At 35.7% G+C, this 11,416-nt stretch overlaps 1 protein-coding gene across 1 annotated transcript; it reads right to left on the bottom strand.

Annotated features, from left to right (window-relative positions):
• Positions 1–947: 947 nt before the first annotated feature.
• LOC145130140 (secreted RxLR effector protein 161-like) lies at positions 948–2,046 on the bottom strand. The gene is made up of 2 exons (XM_079064987.1): positions 1,608–2,046; positions 948–967 (listed from the first exon to the last, which is right to left on the bottom strand). Exons 1-2 carry the CDS (start codon positions 2,044–2,046, stop codon positions 948–950), a joined length of 459 nt encoding a protein of 152 aa, XP_078921113.1.
• Between the last annotated feature and the right edge of the window lie 9,370 nt (positions 2,047–11,416).

The raw sequence follows: 11,416 nt of genomic DNA, 5'->3' as shown, positions 1-11,416 counted from the left end.
ACAAAAGTTTTAGGTTATTCCTAGCCAAATTTCGTTCACCCCCATCCCATGGGGTTCTAGAGTTTTCCTGCTTCAACTTTTAATAAATAACCAAACAGTCCCTACACTTTTAATCAATTCAATTAATCCTAAAATTAATTCGAATTAATTTCTGATTAATTCCAAATTAATTATTATTATTTATTATTAATATATTAATCATATAATATATTAATAAACTATTTATTCTAATTTATTAATCATATAATAAATTAGCAATTCAGCCTATTCCTCCAAAAGTCATTCTATCTAAATATTAGTTTTGAGGGCAACCCTAAGAGGACTTTGCTTCTAATTCAAGAATATACCAATTTAGTTATTGGTTTAGATACCTTAATCACACAGTCTCCCACTTGGATAAGTCTGTTACTACAATTGTAAGTATATACCTTATAATAAACAGCAAAGAATGCTTTCCAAAGCCACTGCCAAACTCTGATTCAAATCAACTATTGGCCCTAAGATAAGTGATCAACTGTTCCTTCATTCTTCAAGATATCGTATGAACATGAGACATGGATCAAAATCAATCTCATTGTGCAAAATTCTGTTTTCCGATTTCCTGATTTGTAAAGACTAAATTGGACTTCAAATTGAAACCATCAATTAGTCCTGGCTAGGCCCAACACTATATAGTCAAGATCAAATCATCGAGGGGCCCAATGATATCGCTTTTCCTGTTAGGGAAAAAGGAACGAATTACATTGACTACATAGTCATATAATTCACACATCAAATCACACAAGGAATTACCCTTTATAACATCCAGTTATGAGATGCGTTTGAGTAAACCAATGTATAACTAATTTGTAAACAATGAACTTTGTATCTTTGTTTTAGGAATAGAAGATATTATCGTCTTATAATTACTAGTGATAAGATCCATGAAGTAATCTTTAAGCGTGTGTTTATCCAATACTTAAAATCCCTATTTTCAAAGTACTTATTAATATTGTAGCAATTCAAATTGCAATGTCTTAACCTCAATCGACAATCTACAATCAATTCATGTCAGTCTTAATTCACTACTTACTTCCAAAAGTATGAATGATTGTGGAAGTTTGAATAATTTAAATTACTCAGGAAGTGCAAACATGCAAAAAGAAACAAAAGAATAAATAATTGAATAAGGCAGTACGATACTCAAATAATTCTTTATTATTCATTCACTAAATCAATTACATTTATTTTTGTTACAAGTTTCAAACATATCACCTAACTACGAAAACTAATATCGTCTCTTAGGCCTATGCTCCTAGCATGCTGGTAGTGTTCGACTCTGCACAGAGCCTTTGTGAAAGGATCTGCAACATTATCTTCTAATGATACTCTCTTCACCAGAAGGTGTCCTTGCTCTACCCGATGTCGAATGTAATGGTACTTTCTGTTGATATGCTTGGATCTACCATGATCCTTTGGTTCTTTTGTCAAAGCAACCACACCTTCATTATCATAGAATAGTTCCATGGGTTCCTGAATAGTTAGAACGACTCTGAGATCTTCGATGAAGTTCTTCAACCAAGTAGCTTCCTTCGATGCTTCACTCGCTGCAATGTACTCAGACTCACACATAGAATCAACCACTGTGTCTTGTTTGGAACTTTTCCAAGTAACCGCTCCTCCATCCAGTAAGAACACCCAACCAGACTGCGAACAAAAGTTATCCCAATCTGTTTGAAAACTGACGTCGTTGTAAGCACTCACTCTTAACGTATCACTGCCACCAAGAACTAGGAATATGTCTTTCGTTCTTTGCAAATACTTAAGAATATTCTTCACCGCAATCCAATGGGCTCTAACAAGATTTCCATCAAATCGACTAACCATGCTCAAAGCATAAGACACATCAGGGCATGTACAGGTCATTGCATACATGATCAATCCTACAGCCAAAGCATATGGAGCTCGACTCATGTCATCAATCTCTTTATCAGCACTTGGAATTTCAGTCTTACTCAAATTGATAGTACTGTGAATGGGCAATTCCCTTTTCTTTGAATTCTCCATACTAAAACGCTTCAGTATTTTTTCCAAATATGTACTTTAGTTGAGACCAATAAGACGATTCTTTCTATCCCGATGAATTCTTATTCCTAGAATATATTCATAGCGAAACACTTCCTAAGCCAAGACTTAACTTCTTGTAGAGTTGGAATATCATTTCCTATAAGGAGTATGTCATCAACATACAAGACTAGGAAAGTTACTATACTCCTACTAACTTTGACATATACACATGACTCATCTTCACTTCTAGAGAACCCAAACTCTTTGACTTTCTCATGGAAGCAAAGATTCCAACTGCGAGATTCTTGTTTCAATCCATAAATGGATTTCTCAATCTTACACACTTTATCAGGAAATTTGGCATGTATAAAACCGTGTGGCTGAATCATGTAGACGTCCTCAGATAGCTTCCCAATATGGCTGAATCATGAAATGAAGCTATAGCAAGCATAATCCTGATAGACTTTATCTTAGATACTGGTGAAAAGGTCTCATCATAGTCAATCCCTTGGGTTTGAATAAAGCCCTTTGCAACCAACCTATCTTTATAGGTGTGCACTTTCCTATCCATGTCAGTCTTTTTCTTGAAGTTCCATTTGCTCCCGACTGTCTTTCGACCAGGTACACGATCAACCAAGTTCCAGGTTATCATACATGGATTGAATCTCACTGTCCATTGCCTCCTTCCATTTAGTATCCTCAGGGCATGCCATTGCTTCTTTGTAGTTAGCAGGATCATCCAAATTTACTAGTGTACAATCACTGAAAAACATGTCACCATCTGCAGTAATATGGAAACCATAGAATTCAGGTGGTTTGCTAACCCTACTAGAACGACGAAGGGGTAATGAGTTGTCAAATGATTCAATCGGAACCTCTTCCTCATGTTGAGTGCTAGTGTTGTCTGAGGTTCCTTCATTAGATGAGTCCTAAATTTCTTCAAGGTAAATAGCACTCCCACTGTCCTCTTTGAATATGAGTGCGAACGACTCCCCTTCTACCTACAATGACCATGTTATCACTAGGTTTGTAGAACAAGTATCCAAAGGACTTATGTAGGTAGCCAATGAAATAACACCTCTCGGCTCTGGGTTCAAGTTTGTCATGCGTCTCTCGTATTACGAGTGCTTCAAAAACCCAAACCTTGATATGTGAGAGCGATGGAGCTTTCCCTGTCCAGATCTTATGAGGTTTTTTGGTAACCTTCTTTGTTGGAACAAGATTCACGATATGGGAGACTGTGTCACACCCCCAAACCAGAACGGTGGAAACGTTCGGGGGCGGAGGACGTCATGTAAGTATCACAACACATTCATTATAATAATCAAAGTACAACCAACCATTGCATTAATAAGTATAAGTTTTACATAAGTGTTTAAACATTACATATTCAAACATCAAAGTAGATATGGTAAAAGACAAAAGACGCAGCACGGTACTAGGATTTCTTCTCAAAAGCTCCGGGATTGTACCTGTCTACTGGATTCCTGAGAATACAAGTTATTTTGAAAGAGTAGATCAGCATTTAAGCTGGTGAGTTCATAAGTCTTTTAGTTATATGAAGTATACTCTAAGTTCTTTGGAAAAGTTTGCTGGTTCTTCCATAAAATCCTATATTTTCTGATGAGATAAATTGATAACCACAATAGTTCCCTCTGCAATTACTTAGTTTTTTACTAGTTGTATATAACCTAATATCGAATTGACAGTTAAATGTGTGAATCTGCCCTAAGCCCACAACCAAACAAGGAACAGGAAATGAGGCGGAAGTCACACATTCCACTGTCAGTCGGATATTAATTATGTATAACTCTGGTAAAAACTAAGGAATTACAGAATTAACCATTTAAGGTCCTTTATGTTATACTAGTTTTAAGAAAATGACTGATGCCATTCCATAAAATCTTATATTTTCTGTTTTACAACTGATAAGTAGTTTTAATTCCATAATACCGTTCCATTTAAGTAATATTGTACTTATAATAAGGTTTAACATAATTTTAACTATCCATAAAATTATGAAAAGAATGTTTTCCGCTTTAATGGTGAAAAGTGGTTTTAAATCCCCTTAAAACCGTCCCGTAAAGTAGTTTTAAATCCCCATAAAACCGTTCCGTAAAGTAGTTTTAAATCCCCGTAAAACTGTTCCGTTTTGTTTATGGAAAGTGATTACTACAGTAGTATTTCTTAAAAAGAATAAACTACTGGTGAATAACTGCCCTAATATTAACCTGGTTAATTAGGGTTTAAAATGTGATCAAGTTGTAACCATGCTGGACTAGAATGAACACGACGACCTACTGGTGTCGAAACTGAATATGTGACATTTGTCACCCTATGGCTGGTCTGCCGGACTGTAGCTAGCAGTCGGGATGTGGGATTGTCGGTCCCGTATAGATCTATACACACAATGCCCGCTCTCCCTCCAGGAGACTCTGGTTACAAGAATGTAACACAACAAGTATTGCAATGTCCTGAATACGTACCATCACATTTTAGTTTGAGTAAATATTGAATTATACCCTTTTCTTGACAAAGTAATTTAGATTGTTAAGGCTAAAAATAATTTGATTGTAAACTCACTTTTTACGTCGCACAACGTTGTGTCGGTTCTGTCGCGGATCTTCGATTGGTCATAACTTCTTCGTTATAACTCGGATTTCGGCGTTCTTTATATTTTTGGAAACCTTGTGACATATAATACAACTTAGATAAGATTATTTATTCTAAATAATCCTTTATCAAAAATTCATGTTTGACGTGAAATAATGGGTTGTTACATTATCCCCCCGTTAGAGGGAATTTCGTCCCGAAATTATTTCTAAAGTGGTACTCATGGACTAGGGAAAAGATGTGGATATTTTTGTTTAATCTAATCTTACCATTCCCAAGTGAATTCAGGTCCCCAGTTTGCAATCCAGCGAACCTTCACTATCGGGATAAGACTTTGCTTGGTTCTTTTGATTTCCCTATCCACGATTTCTATTGGTTCTTCTACAAAGTGTAGACTTTTATTTAACTAGATTTCATCGAGTGGAATAACAAGTGTTCCATCGGATAGACACTTCTTTAGATTAGATATGTGGAAGGTGGGATGAATGTTATTAAGTTCTTGTGGTAGTTTGAGTTTATAAGCAACTGGACCGATTCTAGCAAGAATCTCGAATGGTCCTATTGATGGGTTTTGAGCACTACATCAATTTTATGGTGTACATGCAATCCCTAAAGCTTTGGATCTAGTTTGTCTAATGAACATTAAATAATCATCCAAAGCTCATAAACCCTAGATCTAGCATACAATAATCGAATTAACATATGAATTAGGGTTTAGATCTTACCTTGATTGTTATGTAGCAATAAAAATCTCAATTCCTTTTGATTTTGACCTTTGAAAGCTTAGTGCCTCAAATGTTGCACCTCTAATGGAGTCACAAACACCATGAGCAACAAGATGACTTAGGAGAGGGAGGAGGAGCACCAAAAACGTCCAAGAACCCTTAGAGATCACTTAGCCACGTTTTTGGGAGCCTTAGGGGTCTTTATATACTTATGAGGGTTGTAGGGTTTCAGGTGAAACCCTAATTCTCTGGTTAGGCCTTAAGCAACCCATGGAGTTCCCCTAGAAAGCCCTTGGACGAAAATCATATGGGCTTCCCATAGATTTCATCCAATGCCCTTTCCATTAGGAATCCATAACCTAATTGCAACTATCATATAATTGCAATATCAGTTCCCTTTATTTAATTAATCTCTTTTAGCCACAAAATTAATTCTTAATTAATTCTTGCTAATATTAATTAAATAATATGATTTCTCTTTTAATATATTATTCATATAATATATTAATAAATCATAATTAATCCTCTTTCTCCTTAGTTCATCCTATCAGTTGCAATGGTGAAGGCAACCCAAAAGGACCATGCTCACAATCGGGTCAAGTACATACCAAAATAGTTATGGGCTTAGACACCTAATCCAACAGTCTCCCACTTGGATAAGTCTAATAACTATTTTGCATATGACTTCGGAACCTGATCAACAATCGTAGCTTTTAAAAGCCGTTGTCGAACTCTGATCATATCAGAAACGTGTCCTTTAGATAAGGGATCATATATTCCTCCATTCTAGATATCGTATGAACTGAGACATGGATTTAAATCATACTCCCTGTTCACGTGTTGTTTCCCGACTTCCGATTTATGACGAATGACAACAAACTACAATTGAAGACATCAACTTAGTCCCGGCTTCGCCAAGCGCTTAGGGTGTGATCACTAAATCATCGAGGGGCCCACATATATCGCTTTTATCCCACTTTGGGTAAAAGGAACGGATAAAATTTGACTCAATGCTCGCTTGTACCTACTCATCAAATCACACACAACAATATGTTTTATAACACCAAGTTGCTGGTCCGTTTACATATTATCAATGTGCAACCGACTTGTAAATTACAACTCACACGTCTCGGTTTCAAGAATATAAGATATTATCGTCTCACCAATCACTCGTGATAAAATCCATGAAGCGATCCAAGTGAGCGTGGGTTTAATCCAATGCTCAAATCTTAATTCATAAGCACTCATGAACGTTGTAGCAAAATTTTGCTATGTCTAAGACACTTTAGACAATCTACAGGCCAATTCATGACAATCTTCTTTCATATGAGCAACTGTGGATGGTTTGAATAATCTTATTATTCGTGAAGTCAAAACATGCAAAGTGAAACACAATAATAATTGAATCCAATATGGCCCTAAACTTTTGAGTATAAATAAAACCCATTTTATTTAGTCACCATATTGATTACACATTATTCATTGTATAATGTTTCGGATAATCAACTTATTACTTGAATTATAACAGCAGTTGTCCCATGCACCAAGCATGCACACTCTGTTTACCTATGGTCCTTACTTTGTGAAACAGGTCAACTGAACACATTTCCAATGATACTCATTTCACAATTCCCAATCCTTATCATTAGTGTAAGAATACCAAATTCTTGCCACTATTAGAATATGTTAGATTCTAACATTTTATGCAATTATCCTTTTGTAATGTTACTGCACAAAAGTCACCAAGACTTTGCCAATGAAATTACAAAGTTCTCTATTGGCGATTGTTACAAGTCAATTCCATAGTTGTGAAGTCTCACATTCAAAGTACATTCCTTTGAACATCCTTCTTGCATAAAAGTTTTTCATCTAGACATAGATTCTCGATATCCAACACCCAATATGGAAACAATTGCATATTTTCCATGCGACAACTCATTATTAATAGAATCATATCTAATCATAATAATGTCATTATGGTCCATTCGTTACTATACTTCCAACTGCCCACAAGCGACCAATCCTTAGCGAACCTTAGATTATACTTGACAGTTGTTTAATTATTTTAGTCAAGTCCGGTTCTAGTCCCTTTTCCCTCTTAATGCCCTAGACATTTGGAAAATTTTAGAACGGTCGAATATTACAGCATATGCAATCGATCCTATACCCGAAGCGTATGGGACACGATTCATAATGAAAAACGTGATACTTTACCAGTTCTTTGCTATAATATTGCCAAATATAGAATCCTTTTAAGTTGAATCTTTTCAACATAACATCCATATATGTCTTTTGACTAAATTTAATTAAAATTTCCCGATCTAAGCCTTTAGATTTTGAAATGAAGTATAATATTCTCTCCCTTAATTATAGCAAAACAACTATTCAACCTTTGCAGCTTTGCGAATTAAACTTTGTTTTCTATAATTAATATTGCTAACTTGCAACACTTAAAATAATAATCATGCTCCCACTTACATGATAATTATCTCCATACCAGCATAACACTTATGCTCCCACTAGCTTTGACATGTATTCAGAAAATAGCTAAACTTCTAGAAAACAATACTAATTGATTTCCAAAGATCATATTTCTAATACGATACGCTTCGACACTCTTTTATCTAAGCTTCTAGAAAACAACTCATACACCTTTCCTTATATAGCTCACATGTGTGTCTAAACAATTCTAGAACTTATAGCAATAAGTCTCGAATGCTCAAACTAATTGCCAAATCTCACAATTCGAACTATGAAGAGGGATGTCGTAGTCATAATCGAATTTGAGAATGCAATTTACATAATCGCTATCTCATTAAAATCTTCCTAGTGAAAGCGTTTCCTCACAATCATTTTCATGAAGGAGAGAAACCTTATGACACTTAGATTTTATGGTGTACGTGTTCCTATGCATGTGAATCTGTCATAACCATAATCATAAGATAATGTTTGTGACAAATCCAAACTCTTATGGACAGAACTTGTTCATTCTTTATTTCTTGCCATCAAGGGTCCCACCATTGCTTCCAAGTCTTTGAGCGGCTCACCCCTACCTATCAATGTACTTTCCATTGATCATGATGCCTTGCCTCTATGCAATCAATTGAGAACTCATAGAACTCATATGCATAGTTGACTTAAACTGGAATGGCACAAAAACAAAAAATGTGTCAACACGATAGGTTACAAACCTCAAGTCGTGTGCTAGTGTTTAACAACAGGTTTAGCCTTGATTAGTTCTTGAAGCTTTTCAAGATCATTTAGACTCCCACTGACCTCTTGACATTATAAGATTCTCTTGTCAAGAAACATTTCTTGACAAAACAAATATTCAAGAGTTAGTGTAGGTCCTTATCAAGGCAAATACTACACACAATTGGTCTTAGTTGGTCTTTGTCTTATCCAAGACATCACAACTTACCAATTTCAAACGTGCAAGAGTAAGAAAACATTTTCCTACTTCATATTTGATGAGTGTGTTAAAATTTATTAAGATGATGTCACTCAAGTCACAATTTTGGAGTACGACTCTAAAACTTGATTTTGGAACGAAGTATGATACACCTTTTGATTTAACCATTTCAACAATTTCCGATTCCTCTTCTTAGCCATACTTTTGTAATAAGGTGTCCTTAGAGGATCAATTGTGATATGGTTTCAAATCACTAAGTTAATCATAAAATATATACTTAAGTACTCTCCCATCTTTTCAGATTGGAGAAACTTTTATCTTTCTGCCTAATTGATTCTTCTTATTCGTTTTGCTATTTATTGAAATCTTTTCAACGATTCAGAATCATACTTAATCTTTTAAGTATAATCACATTTACTAAACCTTTAGCAAATCATGACGAATATTTTTTCGTTCTTTGTGGTGACTCGACCTAGTGCACAACAATGCGTACTAGATCTCCTAGTCCATCACTTGACTCACATACTTATGTGAACAAGGAATTAGTCTTAATTTCCCAAATATGAAGGTTCTCATTCATCACATAATACCAGTTGCATGATTCCAAGTTTCTGTCCAATTGAAACTTGGGCGATGAAAATCTTTCCTTATTTGGTAAATTTTTGACATTACCACAAATAGCATAACTAAGAATCAAATCCATTCACAATATTGCTAACAATAGAAACATTCAAACACCAATTTTAGTAAAATCCATCGCAAGGAAACATAAATAAGACAAAATCAAAATTTATTTTATTTATAAAGGTGCGGAAAACTTGTCCTTACAATGCAATTCAAATGAAAACTATGTAAATATTATTTAGCAATCTGTCCTAACTCTAAAGTAGCAGCTCAAAAAATCCGATCTTTGAATCATGCGATCAAAATCCATTTCTTCATGACCAGATTCAACACACTTCTTTCTTTTAAGCTTCCTTTTTCTTCGATCCTACATACACCAAATGTAATCTTATCACATCATGTATTAAGAATCTAAAAAGGAACTTAATAGAGTTAGATAGTGGATTTTACCTGAAGTAGAGTCATACATCTTGACTCTCCCATCTCTTAGATCTCTCAGGTAGTCAGGGCAGCTTCGCAACCAATGCCCCTTCTCTTGGCAGTAGAAACACACAGATTCTTTGGGAATGGCACAAGGGACCATCTCAGACTTAGCCTTTCTCTTGCGTAGAGAAAACTTTTTTGGACTTCCAATGTTGCCATTGTCCATAGAAGGTTGGTACATTGATTTAGCAGACAAATTTGCTTGACCAGTCCGCCAAATCATTTCTGATTTAGCAGCAACAAGAAAATAAATCAAATCAATGAGGGTCACGTCTCGGTCCATCATATAGTACTCTCTAATGAACTCACTATATGAGTCAGGAAGTGATTGGAGAACCAAGTCAACAGCCAGCTTCCTAGAGACTTCGACACCCAACATTTCCAATCTGTCAATATGCAACTTCATATCCAAGACATGAGCACATACAGACTTTCCATCTTCGTGTTTGTTTGCCAATAGGGCTTGAGTGACCTTGAACTTGTCAAGTCTTCGAACATGTGGGTCAGGGAGAATTATCGGAGGAGGTAGAGGAAGTGAAGCATGATTTCCATTTCCACAATTCAATCATTGAACATCATCTTCATGTGGAAAACTTTTTCCAACGGATTCAGGAAGACCATAGTTGTCAGACTTTGACATCTACAAAACGGGAGAAATTCAAGTTAGTTGATTGGAATCCTTGATATAACACCCAAACGAAATATCAAGGCTAGGACCCAACACAACATCCTACAATATGGAAGAGGGATGCCGTAATCCAAATTGCAGAATATTTGAAGGTAGGTAAATGACGATTTACCAATTTCCACCATGAAAAACGAAAAAGAAATTTAAGTTTTAAATGAACTGAAATTCCTAGACCTTTTGAGATTCATTGAACTTTTCAATGGCATGTTTAGATCTGAGTGTGCCCTTCGTTTGTGACTGGGATGCCGAGGGTCACAAACAAGTTGTGGATAACCATGCAAATATACATGGTGCCCCCAATCTTACAGTCACCTAATCGACGTGCCGGTTAACCACACACGCTCCATCGATCTATGACAAACATCGGCTCACCCTTTGCCACCTTTTCTTAGAGCCCAATTAGTGTGTCGGTTAACCACACACGCTCCACTAACGTCTTAGCAAGGGTACAAAGTGTAATTTCATGGAATAACACCAAATCCACATTTTTCCTAAAGTAACTAAGATTTGGGAATCTATAAAACATTTAGTTACTTCGTATTTCATTATACTTATTATGGAAGGTTGTGTCCTATCCTACCCGTTCGGCTAACGACCCTCCACTAGTCAAGAGTGCGGTGGGTAAGAGTGCATACCCGATGACAGTCATTTTACAGGCCGGTTCCTTAAACACCCCTTATAGACCAGGTTCGTGAATGAGGCCTACTGACGGTAAGACTGACTCTTTACTTATACATATATAATATTAGACTTTTAATTTTATATATAGTATAAGGGTGTATTTTACACTTTTAAAATACTAAGTGGTTTAATTTAATAAAATTA

Source organism: Lactuca virosa, chromosome 8 (assembly GCF_052849685.1).
Source record: "Lactuca virosa cultivar CGN04683 chromosome 8, Lactuca_virosa_CGN04683_v6, whole genome shotgun sequence".
In the NCBI taxonomy this organism is placed as follows: domain Eukaryota; kingdom Viridiplantae; phylum Streptophyta; class Magnoliopsida; order Asterales; family Asteraceae; genus Lactuca; species Lactuca virosa.
The sequence above is the reverse complement of the archived record's forward strand: the minus strand, read 5'-3'. Positions and strand labels throughout refer to the sequence as shown.